General features: G+C 35.2%; 1 protein-coding gene across 1 annotated transcript in view; it reads right to left on the bottom strand.

Annotated features, from left to right (window-relative positions):
- Window positions 1–19802, bottom strand: part of RAB3C (RAB3C, member RAS oncogene family) — a 122494-nt gene that overhangs the window by 58376 nt on the left and 44316 nt on the right. Inside the window, exon 3 of the mRNA XM_064402927.1 lies at window positions 5842–5960. Coding sequence (XP_064258997.1) covers window positions 5842–5960 — 119 coding nt within the window. The remainder of the gene's footprint in view (window positions 1–5841; window positions 5961–19802) is intronic.

The raw sequence follows: 19802 nt of genomic DNA, 5'->3' as shown, positions 1-19802 counted from the left end.
TCTGCACCGTCTGCACCATCTGAGTATTTTTGCAGCTGCTCCCAGCTGTGTGGCTGTGCTGAGGTTGCTGCCAGCCCCATGGCAGACACTCAGCCTGTGCAGAGGTCACCAGTGGCACCGTGCCGCTGTGCCCAGGCAGTGTCCCCAGGGACAGGACTCTCACACACATGGCACCTGGCTGCCCTCTGTGCTGCAGGACCCCATCAGCTGCTGCATGACAGCTCATGTGCTTTGGCAAAGAGAGATGGAGGCTAAATTTGCCGAGAGGTACTTTCCAGTTATTTTCCCTGGTATACAGCATATAATAAATTTTCTTAAATGATAGAACTAGGTACGGTATCAAGAGGTAAAAGAAAAGTAGCCTATCTGTATATCAAACTTGTGTTAAGCAATATTAGACTAAAATTTTAGATGTGGAAGCAAGAAGGTGAGAACATATGCCCTTTAGAAATGTGTGCAGCAGTGCTGACAGTAATTCAATGGCTCTGTTTGTTTTGAGGACTCCTTAAATTGGCCCACAACAAGCTAAAGTCCTTTCCAGTTTGTTTTTTTCTTTTCCCTCAGTGACTATTAAAAAATGCCATCATATCTTCCATTACAAGCCAAAAAAGAACACATAAATGCTCAATTTCTAGTGTACTGTAGCTGTAGCTGCCAACTTCTAGTTCAGTTGAGGTGTTGAATAGACAGAAAAAGTTCAAAGAAATGGAAGAATTTTTTCCACAATGTTGTTACAGAATGACAACTACTACTGACATATCTAGTAAATCCAGTAGCCAAATGTCATGTGAAAGTGAAAACTTTCGCATTTTTCATGCCTTAATTCTCACTGTTATCTTGAATTGATAATAGCATAGACTCTTTTTAAGGTTCTACTTTAAAACCATCTAAAATGACACCCTGAATAATTTAATCAAGATATGTGTATCACAAGAAGATCCAGCCCCTCATACCCCCCATATATTTCTAGTAATGGCTAAAGTAATATTACACAGCTCAGAATGTGCTCTGGTGTTATCTTACAGCATTCCCATAGTCTTTGCCTGGACCTGCTTCCCAATAACTACATCCCACGTGTTATGGGCAAAGATGAAGAATGCAAAATCAGTATTTAATTCTGGTTTTAATTTGAAATTAAATTTGTTTTCATGCTATTCTAAGCATGTTGGTTGTTACTAAATTCTGCAAATAATTTCTGTCTAAATACAGAAGTAAACAGAGTGTTATAAAGTTCTTAAAACTTTAAGACATGAATTGTCTGCTGAGGCTCTGTCACCTCATGAAATAGTATCTTCTGCCAGCTGATTTCTTCTCAAAGATCATTAGCTTGAGCAGCCTGCAGCAGGGGAGAAGGGGGCAGTTAAAATGACACCTCAGAAGAAGCAAAGAAGAAAAGGAAAGAGAAATATCTTTCATGGAAGACCCTCTGAATCCTTTAAGATGTGTAACCATTCTCTTTCTAACAGGGACATTAAAAAACATCCATCATATGATTTTTCGCAACGCTATATTTTTTTAAGGGTGAGGGTAATCAGCCTTTGAAAAGGGTGAGGGTATGTTTCCTAGCATACTTTCTTCCCTGCTCCCATAGATCTCAGCCAAAAATGTAGGAAAAATTTATTTTTTTACACCTTGACAGGTTTACAAAACAGATAATCAGTACCTAAAAGCCTCTTAGACTCCTTCAGACTTATGTGTTTCCTGAGGAAGCACCCTGAATCTGAGATTTCATCAATTTGAAATTCTCAGTTTTTTAATTCATGCACAAGGGAGTCCTCCACATCAGTGTCTTCAGCAGTCACCAGACTGTGATAAAAATATTGCTAGACAAATATTTATAGTTGGGAGAACATTTTCAGGTGCAAAGAAGCAACTTAGAGTGAGTGTAGAAAACTATATACCTTGTGCTCTATCCCCATTCATCCTTCAGACCTACAGAAGTTTCACACAGAGGGCTTCAACGTGGAAAATAAAATTTCAGCTGTTTAGACCATGCTTTAGATACCTGCTGTTTCTGACCTAGGTAAGATATTGCATTAGAAACATGCTGAGTATGAGGATATTTCAATTTCTTCCAATTAATTCATTAGATGACTAGAAAAGTATTTGTAAAAACAGGTTTAACTTCAGCTCAGAGACATTTATTTCTCTGGAACATCTACAGAGCTCAGCATATTGAGTTGATACCAGTTGCAAAGATAATACAAAGCCTTCACCCTCTCCTTTCTACCATAAGGGACCACTGCCATTAAGGATACAACCACGTGCACTGAAACACTAAGAAGAAAAGGGGCATAGCATTTCCAAGTGAAACTTATAGAGAGAAAAGGCTAACAAATGTAGATGCTACAGGTGCTAGTATAAAACAGGAATTAATGCAAACACTGTGAAATTACATCTGAACTAAAAACTACTCATTGAGGTGGCATTGAGCCACTCTCAACATTCACCTATTTCTCCTTCAAATTTAATTAGAAAGAATTTCTAAAAAAATAGATCCCACTAGGCCACTTTCTTGAAACATGTGGGTGCTGTCTTAAGAATTCAGCTAAATGGGAAGTTTTGGTTATTTGGTTATACCCTTTTTCTACTTTAAAACTCAGGCAAGCAGAACATGATACCCTACAACTGATTCCTTATTTAAAGGAAATACATCCATTCCCAAAATCTTCATCTTTTTAGGACGACATGAACAAAGTGCATCAAGCTATTTCAAGGTACACATCTTGCAGCATTAGCTGCACTGCTGAAAGAAAAGACCTCTTAGTAAAGGCAGCTTCAGACCCTGAGGAGAGTTCCATAGAAGAACTACTGAGTCAAAGCATGTTTGATTTGGTTTTTTTGCTAGCAGACAGACTTTCAGCACAAATCCACTCTCTGTGAATTCTTGGCTACATATTACATATGCAAGATGTATAAGTGCTAATAGATTTAGATAAAATTATGAATACTGATTTTTTTAAATGTAAAATGTTAATACATTGGCTATAGAATTTTTCACAGTTGAATAGATATATGCTGACTTAGATACGCTGTCTAGAGGTACAACTATTATTTATCTATATCTGTAGTCAAAAAGGAGAAATGTCAGTCATATTTCAGGCTTCAAAAAATATCTTTTAATATAAAAAAATCATCCCAACACATATTTTAAATCAAAGTCCTTTACCCAAGGTACCTGTAGATTCATTGTCCTGACTGCAGTGCAGTTTCTAGATCAAGTCTTGAAGCTGATATGATGTGATTTGAACTTGGACTTAACCTGTTGTCCATGTATATGAAAAGGCACTACTGCTTAAATAGGCACATTTATCACAGAGAAAATCACTTTCAGCCCCAAAAGGACTTAAAATCCCCTGTTCTCTCCTCCTGTAACTTTCAGAAAGACGCAGACACCTGCAAATAGCCATATTTGCTTTTCTGCAGAATTGGTAATTGCCAGTTTTCTTTAACTTTTCTCACATTCAGAAGCAAGCTGCGCAATTACTATCAAAATTGAAGCCAGGGCTGATCAAAATTAATTATGAGCTGTGAGATGGGAGTAATGAAAAAAAGGAAGAACAGCAGAGCAGCAACTGGGCTTACAAAATTAAAAATACAAGTAAGAGGCAAATCTATGTCTCATCCTGACAAGTGAGGCACTCAGCATATCTGTCATTCCTTTCATCATGCAGATTACTTCTCAGTAGTTCTCGACATATAATACTGCATCCCTTCTTTCTACCAAATTTCTGTAAGAGCTATCAACTCTTTGTGAAACTTCTAGATAAAAAACTTTGAAAAATCATATTTCATAATTAATCTATTTAAGATCTCCATAGCTTTAAAATATTTTCTTGCTTCAATTTACAGTGACTTTTTTTCTTTTTAATTAGCATGAAGCTTAGTTACTTTTTACCAGGAGACAAAGAGTGCCAAACATAACAGATCTAGGAGACTGGAAAACAAACAGGTGGGAAAATTAATAATAAGTACTCATATTTACACTTGCTATAAAAGGAGTCTTTGTGTTAGAGGGAGAGAGATAATATATGGTATGCCATCTGGTTTGCCTGGAGATGGGACAATGAAATTTTCAGATCACAGCTGGTCCTAGACAAGATATTATCAACTCAGTGCTAGAAAAGAATCAGCCCATGGACAATGAAAAACAGGACAAAAAAAAAAGTGCTTCATATGGCAGTGGCAGGAAGCAATGCCATTGGCAGTCACATCTGCAGGTTCAGATGGGAGATTGGTGTACTTCTGGATTTCCTGTTTTTGTTAAACTTTTGCAGCATCTGTGAATTAACACTTTCAGCTACCTCTTGTTAGATAGGAGATTGTGTCTCATTGAACAGAGCAGCAGTCACAAATGTGTAATAGCAAGTACTTATACTATGTTTCCAGATTGTAAACCATGGGCAAAACATCCCTTTGTTATAACTTACAGGGAGCAAAGGTTCCTTCCTCTTGGAGTATCAAACAGAGACTCCACTCAGATACATTCAATTGCCCAAACAACTTAATCTATACTCATGCAAACTTACAGATTCTCTCAAAAATTGAAGGAGTTGCTCATAAGAGCAATTTGGTGTAGAGGCATACAGATAACTTGATAGAGAAATAGTGGGACACAGTCTGAAGTTGCCCTTTCCCCTGGAGGACTGTAAATGACTACATCCCTGATGCTTATATGGGAAATGTTAGGCAACCCAAGATCCCATTTCACTGCAGCAGAGTCAAGCTAAGGTTTTCAGTTATTATTTTCAGAGTGATAAATGGCCAGCCTCAGCTCACCAAGAAAAACTCCAGGTGTTGAGAGGGAAAGTGTTCCATGGGTACGGTGGCACCTTCTATCTCAATAATAAGTAGAAGAATATGAAAGAGAGAAAATTATTTTTCTTGGATGGTTTAATGTTTATAGCAATTTCTGTTAAAAACGGGCATCACAGCATCATTACTTTTCAAGTGTGAAACATGCTTCTGACCCTGTCTCTCCTGAAAGAAGTACACGCTAGAATATATCTTAAAAAAAAATTTAAAAAGCCAAAGAAATATACTGAACAAACCAGTCAAACTCCAAACAAAATCCTCTTTCAAACACAGTTGTCCCATGGGAACTACATGCAAGAGAGCATGTGGAGCACACATGACAAATGTTATTCATATCACTCAGAAAACTGCTGAAAGGGTCATGGATATTAAAATAACGCATAAAGGGGAAAAAATCACAGAGGAAAATTCTGGCTTTCATTTTATTATTTGCGTAAGTTAGCTTTACTTAAAAAAGCTTTAGATTGTCTGGTTGCTGACTGACTCGTGTGATTAAAATGATATCTCCACTTTCATGGAGACATCTGTACGTTCACATAATACCAGGTAACACAAATTCAATGCATTCTAGGGGTACTGCTATTCTGATAAAGTTCACTCATTTTAATACTTGATTCACAGGATGGACAGAACAATGTATATCCAGCTACAGATAAAAAAATTAAATTCAAAAATTACTCTCAAACATGGTATCTCATTTTTTTCCATAAAGTATGGGAACACTTTCTGGTATCTTAGCAGTTAGTCTTCACATTAGCATGTTTCTGGTTTTAGTATTATCAATAATGTACATGAACTGAAATTGCAGAAAACAAAATAATTACAATTAATTATATGCAAAACATTTTTAAATATTCCTTGTCTCTCCTGACTGAAAAGAACCCCACCACCATATACTCAGATACAGGAATGCTTTAGCATTTAAGTGGAAGTTTTCCAAAACAATTTACACTGTCACATCAAAAAAGTGATATCATGCAATACTCTCTGACTATTTATTTAATACAAATTCCAATTTTTACATACCAGTCTTGCACAGCATTGAAGGAGTCTTCATTTGTGATGTCATACATTAAAATGAAGCCCATTGCACCCCGGTAGTAAGCTGTGGTAATTGTTCTGTACCTCTCCTGGCCTGCTGTGTCCTGAAATAATAACAAACAAAATTTTTACATTACACATAAATTGAAAACTTTTTTTCTTTTCTTTTCTTTTTTAGAAAAGAAAGAGTTATTGTACAACTCTGTAATCCTGAGGATAAGTAGAAATAGGAGAACTCTGCACTAGATTATAACAGGAGGGACATATGAGGGGAGAGTGGAAAGCAGCAGAAAGGCATGGCCCCCTGTCAGCCCATAGATTCTGAGTCATTAGTGATTCATTTTATTCACCCTCAGAGTTGGGTAAGAACTTTGTCTTCTGATCCTGCCTTGTACCTTTCCAGTAAGACAGAAGTAAAATCTCAGTAAAATACTGGAACAAAATAGCATCCTTAGGATGTTCATTACAAGAACAGGATGGTTCCTGAAGCCAGGAAACATCTGGAACAAAAAGGCAATGTCTAATTGTTCTGTTCTTGTGATTTTAATCCACAGGTGCTCATGTCAATGAGCACCAATACAGCTTTAAAGACTGTATGGCAGTGCTCTTAAAACAAGGATGATATGTGGAAAAAAAAATTGCTATCAGTCCCTTATCTCAACCCAGTTTTCTCCCTCATCTTAATCAACTGTCTTTAAAGCAAGAAATGTAGAAATGTAAGTCTTATCTCCTACTCCTCGCATTCCTTATTTCCATTAAAAACTTTTCAGGGTAACCATTAGCTTTCTATATATTTAATGCAATATCCAGAATAGTGTTTAGTCTAGAGAAAAGAAGGCTGGCAGCAGGTCTCATTAATGCTTTTATTAATATAATGCAAATATTTCAAGGCAGATGCCAAGAGGATGGTACCAGATTCTTTTCAGTTGTTCCCAGTGACAGGACAAGGAACAACGGCCATAAACTAAGCACAAAAAGTTTCACTCAGCTTGATGAAGAACTTCTTTATATTGTGGGTGGCACTGGAGCAGGCTGCCCAGGTGGTTGTGCAGTGTCCCTCTCTTGAGGAGATGCTCAACCCCCACCTGGATGTGTTCCTGTGTCACCTTCTCTGGGTGACCCCACACTGGCCCAGGGGTTGGGCAGGGTGATCTCCAGGGGTCTTTCCCAACACTAAGTATTCTCTGATTCTGTAATACAACCACCTATGTCTGCACTAAAATTGAGACACAACAGAAATAACTGAAATGTAGGAAATGCATAACTATGTCATGCTCCAGTCTACATATTTAATATTTTAAACCATTAACATTAACAGCATTACAGGAGACATATTTCAGTGCAATCCTGTAATTAACAGATCATCTGTGCACATTTAATTTTAACAAACGTTGAAAATTAATATCATTATTTCCAATGGTTTTTCAACAGCTAGAAAATTAAACATTAAAATTAAATTCTTAAAAGAAGACTAACCAGTAACAAAGATATTTGGTCTGTTTTCTGAAATATTTTCTAGTCTTGAAGTACTCCCTTGTGAACAAAAGAAAAATAGATTCGGTGGGCCTCCATTTCTGCATATATACCACCTATTTCATAAACTAATAAAATAAGAAAAGGAAATTTACAAGCAACAGAAAACACTTTTAGATTAAAAGAAATTTCCAAGATCACTTCAACTAACAACATTAGGTATAATGTATGATTCCTGTTCATCCTGCCTGCTGCTTTGATGTATTTTCAGTGATTCAAGATGGAAAGCCAAAGTTGTAGTTAGACTTCAGCAGGTCTCACATGAGGTTAGGTTACATCTTTGTGGGAAAGGCCAGACAGACCTAATCTGTTTCTGTTTATCCCTGAACTGGCTGAGCCTCTACCAGCTGTGGTCTGCAGCTTGGATAGCTGCTCCCAGATTTTCTGGTGTTCTGGTGTTCCTGAATATTAAGGTATTAAGAAGTGCACTAAACCTGTGTATATTTCATTTATGAAAAAAACAATTTTTTTCTTTTTTTGTTTGTTGGTTTGTTGTTTGGGTTTGAGGGTTTTTTGTTGTTGTCGATGCTGCTGGTTTCATTTATTTGAATTTTTTTTAATTAGAAAAAACTTCTGGGAGGGACAGAAGCAAAATATGACCCACAGCAAACATTCCAGGAGTGGATTTTCAAAGAAATTTTATCAGTGTCTATCTGCTTGGTTTTTAGTTAGAGACATGTTTGATTAGAATGTGTGATAGTATGACAAGCAAGATGACACTCTTACCGAAGACAATTTTATATTGCACTAGGTGGTTTCCACTGAAGCCCACCTGCAGATAAGAGTGAAAAGCCCTAGCAATAAAGCCATTAGTCAATGATGCTTTCTGACCCAGACACTGACTATTTTCTGTTCAGTGTAAAGCCACATAGGGCGGGCTTCGAAACTCTTGATTATAAAAATAAATAATGAAAATAAAAAATGGGTTTAAAGGATGACAAATCAATATCATAATCCTTAAATGATTTTACACAAAGAGGAAGGAAGCTGCAGATAAAGATCCAAACACTGACTGATTTTGGGACAGAAGATGTTTTTCTAGACCCAAGTTTGTCAGTCTGGGAAGGAACTAGGTATTTGGAGTTGATCTCAAATTTTAATTCATAATTCTAAATTCATAGCTAATGCTATGTTAATAGGATGATAAAAAAAATATTTCCTAATGTGATATTTCAGTACACATGACATAGATGGATGACCATTGATAAAGGACAGTACATTAGTTACAAATATAGATAATCAATTCTTCTTCCTATTATTTTATATTCACTTCCTATGAAGAAACAATTAAAATTTTAATAGGTCTAATGCAAAATGTATGCAGTAAAGTTTTTATGATCCTGTAAGAAATGAACCCAAATACAAATAACCAATGTTTAAAAACTTTTGTGTCCCAACATTCATAAGCATGTTCTTTATATTCAGACAAGAATATCTTCATAACTGCTCTAAGGATAGGTCCTTTCATATGACCATCAAGGAACTTAAATACCATTTGACAGGAAAGATAGCATACTAGAAAATATTAATAAACTTCAATATTAAATATTCTATTTTACTACACTCATTTTGTTTATTGCAAACAGATAATACTATGTACACGACTTTTTTGTTTATTATCTTTTATTCTTATGGAAGAACTAAGCAGAAAATGATTGATTTCCAAATTTTATCATATTTATAGTTGCAAATCTCTATGATTGTATCCTCAGGTACTGTAATACACTTCTGCTTGAAGAAAACCTTTTCCAGTTCAGGTAGGGCTACTGTATGTTCCTATGTTTTCTTAGTCTATTTGACAAGACCACAGAATTGATCTGATGACTGTCTTCTTAGATTTAAATTCTAAAATATAATATCTGTACTTGCACTGACTGACATTTATTTCTAAGCAAATGAAATAAGCCCAAGGAAGAATAAAATTTGGCCTATTATTGACTGGAATTTTAAAGAAGACAGTTCATTTTTATCTTTGATGAGCAGAAAACAAGACACATAGATCCTGTTGGGGAATTCTTCATTCATGTAGTTAATGTCTGGTAAGAACAGATGATTGTCGAGATTGGAAATGCAGAGGGGAATGAATGAGGGTGAGGGAATGCTTTATGAAAACTACCACAAACAGTAGACAAAAAGAGGTATTTTAGAAATCTTAGACAAAACACACACACACAAATCTCAGCAGCTACAAGAAATATTTTCAAATATTACATTCACTTCCATTCAATTTTTAATACAGCTACACTATTCTATTCACTTCTGGTTAGCTGATCCTATCTTTGTGGATCTTTTTTAGTAGGCATTAGATTTTAGTTATTAAATCACATTATTATAAGGTAGAGTGGTCACAGTACTTTAGAAATTGTCCATTTTCTGAGCATTCTATACAGCACATTAGCTAATAGCTCACAGTCTTGAGTATTTGAAGACTGATACTTGCACAGATTTCCTTTTCATGTTTTGATGCCTCTAGTATGCTTTGTTCGGTTTCTTTTCTTAACTGATTTTTTCATGTATAATAGAAATTAGTCATCTGCAAATATTTTTGTGCTCCAGATGTATGAATATGTATGATTTCATATTAGAAAAATTCATTGGTTTTTGTGAGTGATTCAATAGCTAAAAGGACGAGTAAAGTTTTTCTATCAGTGAAGGTCTTGAAAAGGGCACATACATCTGTAGACAGGGAAAGAAGAATGCACAATATTTGGTTCCGCCTCTTGATGAAGATAGCAATCTGGTATGCTTTTGGCCAACTCTCCTTTTATTCTTCCTGATCATATATGTATCAAATGATACGCAGACAAATAATTCCATATTACCTTGGATCTTCATTTGAGTTAAACTTAAAGCTGTGAAATTTGACATAGAATAAAACAATAAGCAAAGATATGTTAGTTGTTTGTTAGTTGTACTGGATCAGTGTTTGTCCTCTTTTCCTCTCTAATAATGTCATGGAAAATGATTGTTACTGTGGCACTACTATATAATTGGAAGCTTTATTGTATGGGGAACTCACCAGCTGCTGACAACAGTGTTCCCAGAGGAATGAAGAGATATCATGTAATAGCCATCTGTGAAAGTAGGAACACTTGAGGACAGGACGCTGGCTGACTCAAGAGGAAATAATGTGTTTCACATGAAGTTAAGAGTTTAGGGGGCAGAAAAGTTTCAAAATACAAACCAAGGTTCTGATAGTAATCCTGGAGATACAACTTTGTATCTTACTTGCGAAGTACAGTTATCTAACTCAACAGAAGTAAATCCCTCCTCCTGTCAAATCCTGCTAAACTAGACTTCCTCAAGAATGTGCCCATACCAGCTTAAACTATGCCAGCTTTTTTGCAATGGGTTAAATCAGACACTTGAATTAATCTGCTGTGTGCCCTCCCTCTCACTTTCACCTAGCACTGCACCACTGACAGGAACAATACTTTATGCAAATAACTTGCAAGGGGAGTTGCTCATTATTAACATAGGCAGTTCTGAAGGTGGAAACAAACATCATTTGGCAACAAGAACTTTTAATGAGCCTACTATGAGAGTTCAGCCTGCAAAACACAAATTTCTTTTTTGCCATGCTTAAATGACTGTGTATCTCTATATTTCTGTTCTGCATGCCAAACACACAAATATATTTTTTAGATCCACTTTCTCACTACAAGTTTTACTCATATCATAATGCAGCTTATTCTATGTGCCATAAACCTGGCAAGAGTAGAGGAGGATTTCTTGGATGGTGTTTATACCTCTGCTTCACATCCACACCTTTGAAGGCAAGGCAAATAGAAAGGTAAATTAGAAATGTGAGTTGGGTGAATCCTCAATTTGCAGGCCAAATTTTTCTGTTAAGGTAAAGAAAACTGCCACAGCAATCAAGAACCTCAGCTCCCTAATGAGTTTCATTTTTCTTTCCTGCTGTTGCTACCCTAAGGTTATTTATATACTCAACCAAAGAGATTATGTATTTCTCCAATTTTTCTGATCTTTCTTCAGGTATTTCTGGGGTCTCAGGAAAAAAAAAGGGTAAAAATAAAAGTATGACAAACCATAACCCCCCAACCAGCCAACTAAACAACCAAAAACCACCATAAAAACCTCCAAAAGCCAAATATAAAAAAAAAAATCCCAAAAACCAAAAAAGAAAAACAAACAAACAAAACAAAACAAACAAAAAAAAACAAACAAAAGAAAACAACAAAAAAAACCAAACCCACCAAACAAACAAACAAAAAACCTCAAACAAACAAACAAACAAAATCCCAAAACCCAAAGAAGTTATTCAAGGAGGAGCAAGTGAGGATGTCTGCAAAAATCCTATTGAGATAACACCCAGGAAGAGCAGCTGTGGGTTTATATCAGAAGCAACTGGCCAGGGCACAGAAAAGGAGGATGTGGAGAAAAGCTGCTGGAGCAGGAGGAGCTAATTATCCCAGGAGCACTGTTTCTCAACAAACACTATGTTCAACAGAAAGTGTTAGGCACACAGACAGAGGAGCACTTAAAAGGAAAGGAAAACACAGTTTGAATCACTTACTTTAGCTAAGATACAATAAAAAAGATATAACACGATGTATTGCCAATTCAGTCTTTGCTCATGTACATATTTTCTGTCAGCAGCTCTTTCCAAATTTCTCACAGCTTTGGTCTCCCTGGAAGTCTGTCTTTTATATTCATATGTGTATATGTGTATATATATATACACACAAGTATTTATACCTGTATAAATATATGAGTGTATCTGTGAATGCATACATGTCTTTGTAGAAATATATATAGGCATTTGGAGCTTGAAAAGCCAGCTACTGAGCTTGTCAATACATACCTGCTAACCTTATGTTCTAATCTTTATAACTCGCCTCAAAATCAGAGCTGACACTTACTTCCTCAAACAGGAGGGATGCAGGAGCATGGCAGGGCTAGCTGGAAATATATGGGGTCAGAGCAGAGGGGAGAGATATTATTCCAATGTAGCTGGCAAAAAGGGGCCTGGGGGACCTGTCCTGGCAGGACAAAGGTACAGCAGAGCCTGCACTGAGACACTGGCTCCTAGAAAGGTCTGGGCTGGCACTAGAAAAGTATTTTACTGACAGATTAATTTTCTCTCACTCCATCTATGGGAGCTGCTCATTGCACCTGAAATATATTTTATATACATATATGTCAAATTTTAAAATTTCTGCTTTTCTCCTTTCCTGTTCTTTCTTCTCTCTCCTTTATTTTTAAGACTCGCACAATACGTCCATTCTCTGCAGTTCAACTATCATGCCTTCCTAACACACAAAATTTAGGAAAGCAGTGTAGCACTGTGTGCTTTCTAGCCCAGTGGAACTTGACTTCAGTTGCCATCAGTTCTGGCCTCAATTTTTGAACTCTGCTGCCTTTTCATGCATGCCCCTTCTTTTCCCACCATAGGCCGTAGCTTTCTCCTGGTCCTGTCTTCTCCTTGAATGTCATCTGTCTTAATTTGCTGGATGTGAACATTAATTCCTCTTACTTCCTCATCTTTGGACATGCGTTGGATCAGCAGAACTTGGAATTATCCATAAAAGTAAAACAAATTAAAATACTCCTTTATGTTTTTACCAAACTTCCTTTTAAATCTTAAACTCAAACTTCCTTTAAAATCTTAAGAATAATTTCTTTCTGGAAAGGCTTAGGTTTTGCTTTCAAGATCTTTTTTTTTTTTTTTTTGTATTTTATGTCATGTGTTACAAAATCAATAGTTATGTACTGCTATCAAAACCACATAGTGGAAATAATGACCTTATAAAATCAAATTTTCACTTCATGAAATATTTCAAGTATATTTTAGGAGTCACATTAAAAGGTAAATGAATATTGAAGTGCTGTTTGTCACCACATCTACAGAAAGAAAAAGAGATAACTTTCTATTTGCATGATTTTTAAATACTTGTAAATCAAAACGTGAAATTTCCTCACATTTTTCAGGAAAATAATGAAGCAACAGAGACCCATTCTGAAAAAAAAATAGTTCTATACAATCAAAACCAGCAAAGCTGTGACAAGTATCTTTGTTTTACAGGCACTTATTACCATTCAGGAAAAAGCACAAAAAAAAGTGATATTCTTAGTTTTCTCATTTTTTGTTTTTTAAAACTCTTGCTCCCAGTCCTGATATAGTACAAGAACAGCAATGGCTTTTTTAATTCTTTGTAATTTTTATAATCAGAGACCAAAAATGTGTCCTGCTGCATAATGAAAAAAAAACAAAAACAAAAACAAAACAAAAAAAAAACCAAAAAAAAAAAAAACAACAAAAAAAAAACTTTTAATATAAACTGAAATTAATGTATTAGCAACAAAATTTTTACTAAAGCCAAAATCATTTTGGAATGCTGAAATTCCAATGATTTCTGAAAAAGCCTCAGAGGACCAGAACAACCTGCATTTCAATGAAAAGAAGAAGAAATATAAGATCTATGATAACATTACAAGGAACAGTAATCTTAAAAACCTCATACTCAACTACAGACAACCTTCAGACTTTAGAGGAAGTGTCCTCAAGCTCCAGGAGTGTACTTGGTAATTTGGACACTGAACAGCGACTGTCACACTTACAGTGGATGGGTATAGGAAAGGTCATTCCTAATGCTGTCAGACCTATGTCTATTCCTATTAGAAAAATAAGAAGTAGAGCTGTTTCATCCACAGATGAAGTATACAGCAGCATAGATGCCTTTCATTTAGCAGTGAGCAGAAAAAACCACTGATCTATACTGGAAGTTAACAGACTTAGAGGCAAGTTGACTACTGTCATATAAACAAAGAACAATATTGAGGGTTATTGGAATGCCAGAGTAAACTGCTCTTCTTATATACTTACAAGTCTTTTTAATTAACTGCTTCTCTCTAGAACTTTATATTCACAAAATAATAACCTTTCGTCTTTCTCTTCCCCTTGTTATTCATTCCTATTCTGTATCTATAACAGCTTTCTCTATTAATATTCATTGATTCATATTTAATTAACTTACACTTATTATACAGGATGAATTGGGATCCACTGATAGCAAAAAGTTTGACCAGCCATTTTGATAACAGTTCTATGTTAGTGGCTCATTGCACTGAAAAAATTTCCATAATAGCGCCATCATATTACAATATTATGCAAATCTTTTTCCACTGATTAGTTAACAGCACCTCTTGGCTATTGAGAGCTAAGGAAATAACTCTTTTCTCATGACAACAGTGAGCTTAGCACATTTTGTTCTCGGTCTTTTTTAGATGCACAGCCTTATAACAGTCCAACTCTAAGAGAGAAATGACCTCATAGTAAAAAGAACATTTTAAAACCATAAACCAAGAACTCTTTCCAGAAACTCTCTCCCCACTTCTACATTTTCTTGTGATAAGCCTCTGTGTTTAAATCTGCAGTGAAGTTTCTCTCATTTGGAACAAATTACAGAAGCATTCATATTAAATATTAATAACCTTCCAAACCTCCCCAGGAGTAAATGAATTCACTTCTAGTCAGAATATTAAGTTTAAAAACATGTTTAAAGGCTCACTGGAATTACTATGAACTTGTACTTTTACCATAATTTCTTTAAATTTAAAATCCGTTAAACAGAAAGAAGACAACTTGCAACAAAGAACTAGACACATTTTACCCACTTGAAGTAAGAAACTAAAAATGCATTATTTTTTGAAGGGTTCAGGAATGGTAGAAGTCCAATCCATCCAGAACTCATAGAAGGGCTGGTAAAAGGCAGAACTTTGTGCTTTAGAACACCTCTTGAATAAAAACACTGGGCTGCAGTGCTGGAGTGTTACAACAGCTTTCTACCTTGAGAACAAAATGCTGCTTTAGAGCTGTCTTGAAGATTCCTTGTAGGAGGATCTATAACTAACTTCTGTATGCTCTTTCTATGTCTGTGGCACCACTGTTTCCTGGGAAAAGCATAAAGATACCAAAGGAAATTCTGGAAGTTCTTTGTGTATCACCACTTAGGCACGTATTTTATATTCTAAGGCTCAGCTGAAAAAGCACTTGTTATTTTCTGGAGAACCTCACCAGTGATGTATCCAAAGCACAGAGTGCACCATTCTCTCCAGCAACACAGTTCCTTCATGTATTTCCTGGGACTGTTCCCTCCACTGACACAGAACCATTGAGAGCTGTGTTTTCAGGACACTCTCCACCAACCTCTGTCTCCCACTTTTGAATCCTTTGTTTTCCAAGAGTTTGTTATCCCTTTTTTACTGCACAGGAGTCAACCATGGGTTTCAGACAGTTATTGACACAAAGGTGATTCAAGACCAAGAATCTGGCTCCAAGTCTTTTAGAATGACTACTCTAGTTCTTTCAAAGCCAATCTTCACCAAATCTTGCAAGATGCTGAAAAACAGTTTTTCCTTACCCTTAAGTATTTTAGTTTCCTTGTGCTAGAATTTAGAGGACACATAACATAAAGATATTATATAAAGATATACATAAAGAAAATATATAACATAAAGATGCTTTTGTTATCAATATGCTGCTAGAATTATCTACATGTAAGATTTATCTGCTTATTTGGGGAAACTCTAAATTGGATTGAAGTCACAAAAAAAAGTCTCATCAAAGCAAGATGGAGCTCTTAGATACACTCTAAGCACTCCTAAAATCTCTTCACTAAGGAAAGAAAGTTTAAAGATGCCAAATAGATCCAACAATTTAATCTACTACATTATATGAGAGTGGGGTTTTGTCCAAAAATATATAAATTTCATCCAAAGCAAAAGGACATTGTGTTCTCTTGCTTGTCAATAAATACCTCTGAACTATGGCTGCATACCAAAAGGTCATGTTTAGAACACATCTCTACTGTCCTCGTATTTGATGAGAGACATGTAATTGAAGAGAGCACAGGTTATTCTAACAAGAAAATAGTTATTTAGCATGAAAATGTGTCAGCAGCTGACACTGTTTAATGCACACCCACCAATCATATCTGTTAGTTTGTTATGGTTTAAACCAGTAAATTATTAAAGAGTTGTAAAAAGAAATTAAATATGTCAGGTGTGATTAATCTATGAATCTTGAATTATTTCAAGTACAGTGGCCTTATATTTGCATTCTCTTTGTAGGGAATTCTGCCATAAAGTGGCGTAATTAAATCAGATATAATCTAAATTGCTGTTTAATTTGGCCCTTGGTCTCTCTTTTTCTTTTGGGTCAGAGTGTTTGAGAGCTGTGTGCCTAGCATAAGCATATTTAGCAATTCTAATGACTTTGTAATTTTAAAACCAAACTTTGGAGAAAAAACAATCTTACCAGAAAGCATAACTGCCAAGCCTAGGAAAGGAAAGGGAAAGGGAAAGGGAAAGGGAAAGGGAAAGGGAAAGGGAAAGGGAAAGGGAAAGGGAAAGGGAAAGGGAAAGGGAAAGGGAAAGGGAAAGGGAAAGGGAAAGGGAAAGGGAAAGAAAAAGGGAAAGAAAAAGGAAAGGCAAAGGGAATTTCATTTGGAAGGGACTATCCCAAGAAAATTTCAGTTGGAAGAGACTGTACAACTGTCTGACCACTTCAGAGCTGACCAAAAGCTACAGCATGATCTTAAGAGCATTGTCCAAATGACTGTTAAACACTGACAGGTTTGGGGGTATGGACCTCATCTCTAGGAGAGAAAGAAATATTATTCAAGAGTCTCTTCAATAAACTGAACAATAAGTGAAGCAAATAAAAGGTATCAAAGATGATGTTTTTAACTGGGAAATTTTCTTTCTATATTTATACTTCAAAAAGCACCAGACAAACAAAACAGCAGCAAGACCACTACACTTCAAGGAAGAAGTGAAGTTTTAGAAGTGTCCATGGAACCTGGCAAGAGAATATGGACTAATTCCTAACAAAAAAGTATATTAAAAACTTTACAAATGCATAGGTAGCCTGATGCACTTTGATAAAGAGACATTTCCAGAAATCTTGATAAAGAAAATTAATTTTTGAAAGGAATTCAAGCTTCAGGTGCTTTGCTGGAGGATGACTAGAACAGTAATCACATTTTGGAATCAAATATTAGATGAGCTAACATTACTCCTTGGACTTCTAAGAAAGTCTAATTTTTTAGACATAATTAAAGAAACAGAGGTGACAGTTAACAAAATTTGTAAAACTAATATTTTGCGTTTAGAATTTCAGAAAAAAAGAAATGTGAAGTTGCTAATTCTTTATCATTTAAAAGTGATTAACATCTTTACCTTTTATATATGAATAACAGTTTGCTGTGACTCACAGACAGTAAATAATAGGACCTTATGACATGAAAAAGATCATATAAAAAGTTCATTATTTTACTGCTAAATTAACTGAAGAAATAATACTAGCACTTGGGATTATTGATGCAAGGTTATTTCACTGGAAAATGCTGGACTACTCTAATCAACTTTTGCTGAAGTTTATGTTTGTGTGAAAAATTTCATTACAGCAGGTAATTGGATCAAAGTGCATCAAGGAATTACTGACCAAAACCTTAAAATAACTCCCTCCAGAAATAGGTCAGAGGCTGTCAAGATCTATGAAGTAGCAGAACAATGAAAACATTTTCTGAAAAACATTCTTGAATATGGAAAACATGGCTATCCCTGTCTGGTTTGGGGTTCACATTTACAGGCTTATAAATCACAACATCCACAAAGGCCTGAGATGCCCTGCCACTTTACACCTGAGAATTTATACAATTATTTTGATGACTCACTTCTATTGTGTCACCCAAAAATAACAGATCCTTTTAGAATCCAAGCAGATAGATCTCTCAGTTTTCTGAGGAGCTCACAGTGTTTCTAATTTCATAGTGCTAATTTTATCTTCCTTTGCCTTATTTTTAAGCAAGTAAAACAGTAAATTATGAGATCAATTAATATGAAATTTTCAAGCAGAACACAATAAGAGAAAAAAAGTCTCCTTGCTTTTGTAAATACATAGTTGCACCATTCTTAATTTTATTTTTGGTAACAAAATGTATATTTAAAGACAGAAAAACTGGATCCTTAATAGTAAATTAATTAAACTTTTAGAAAAATCCAAAGCCATTTATGCTGACATAAGTAAAGGGTTAGAATCCTACCCATCCTTACAAAAGCTAAAAAATCAAATACCAAATCAAAACAATGAAGAGATTTAGACTTGTCAGGGTAGAAGGCCTGAGTGAAATGCATAATTCCTTCCTAAACATTATATAATTCTTGTATTTATTAGCAAGCACAATGATTGCCATCGTTTATTTTAAGTTTTGAATGCAAATATTTCAATAAAATAAAATGTGCTGGTATAAATAATTTCCAGAGGTAGAATTTAGATCATATATGATGAACTATAATTAGTGTTATTCTTCAGCTGAGATTCTTGAACGACAGGTGTTCTTTCAGAAATCAGAATTATTCTGTCTTAATGCATCATAAAGGAATAGGAAATTACTGTCTAATGGAAGCAGAAAAATGACCAGCTGTGAAATCTGTAGCAAGTATAATTATAATCAGAGCTACATTAAAGCACTAGCTACTTCAAAGCCAGACATTGGGCTTATATACAGTCAAAGAACAGTCTAAAAGCAAATTGAGTGTAAATAACTTTCAAAGGGCTTTACTGCCTAGAGTGCACCACTGACTACATTGAAATAGTGGATGTCTGATCACAAGAATTCTACTTTAATTTATACACTGTGATATTTTTTCTGAAATTTAAAATATCAGTAAGATTAAGAGACAGCTTCCTGAAAACTACCATATTCTACTACACCTCTATCCCATTCCTCCCCAGAAGAATCTCTTATAACTCTCACATAATAGTGGTTTTAGAGTAGTAGTAGTAGGAGGAGGAGTAGTAGGATTTCCTAATTTATCAACAATATAGCCCCAAAGGTGAGTCTTCCTGTGTACATACAGGAATTCGTAAGTATATATACATATAATATGACCATATGTATATAACACAAATCATAAATATTCACTATTCCTATTGTAATATAAAGAGGTGTGGTTTTTTGTAAACATGCCCCATCTATTATGTCTTTATGTTAGTGAAGAAGAAAGCAAATTTTTCACATTGCAAATTTGTGACTACAGTCCCAGAATTCTTACTGACCTCCTCAAAGCATGAGGAGAAGGAAATACACTTCTCCGTAATTATTCCTTTATACATTTGCATTTCATTAATTATAAAGAGAGGAATTACCTAACACGAGAGCTAAATTCAGGAGTGTGAATCAGATCTTCAAGCATACTAAGACACTGGAATTATTTTTGGATTAATATATTATTTACCAAAGAAATTCAAAGTTAAGTGTAAATGATAGCAAATTAAATTACTCTTTTTCAAATACAGATTAGACTAAAAATATTTGAGAAGCCATGCCAGTAAATCCTCTGATAGAGCAGCTTTTAAGCACACAGCAGAGAACATAACACAGGTT

The sequence above is a fragment of the Passer domesticus genome, chromosome Z (genome assembly GCF_036417665.1).
Source record: "Passer domesticus isolate bPasDom1 chromosome Z, bPasDom1.hap1, whole genome shotgun sequence".
Taxonomy (NCBI): domain Eukaryota; kingdom Metazoa; phylum Chordata; class Aves; order Passeriformes; family Passeridae; genus Passer; species Passer domesticus.
This window is presented reverse-complemented; position numbering and strand designations above follow the sequence as displayed.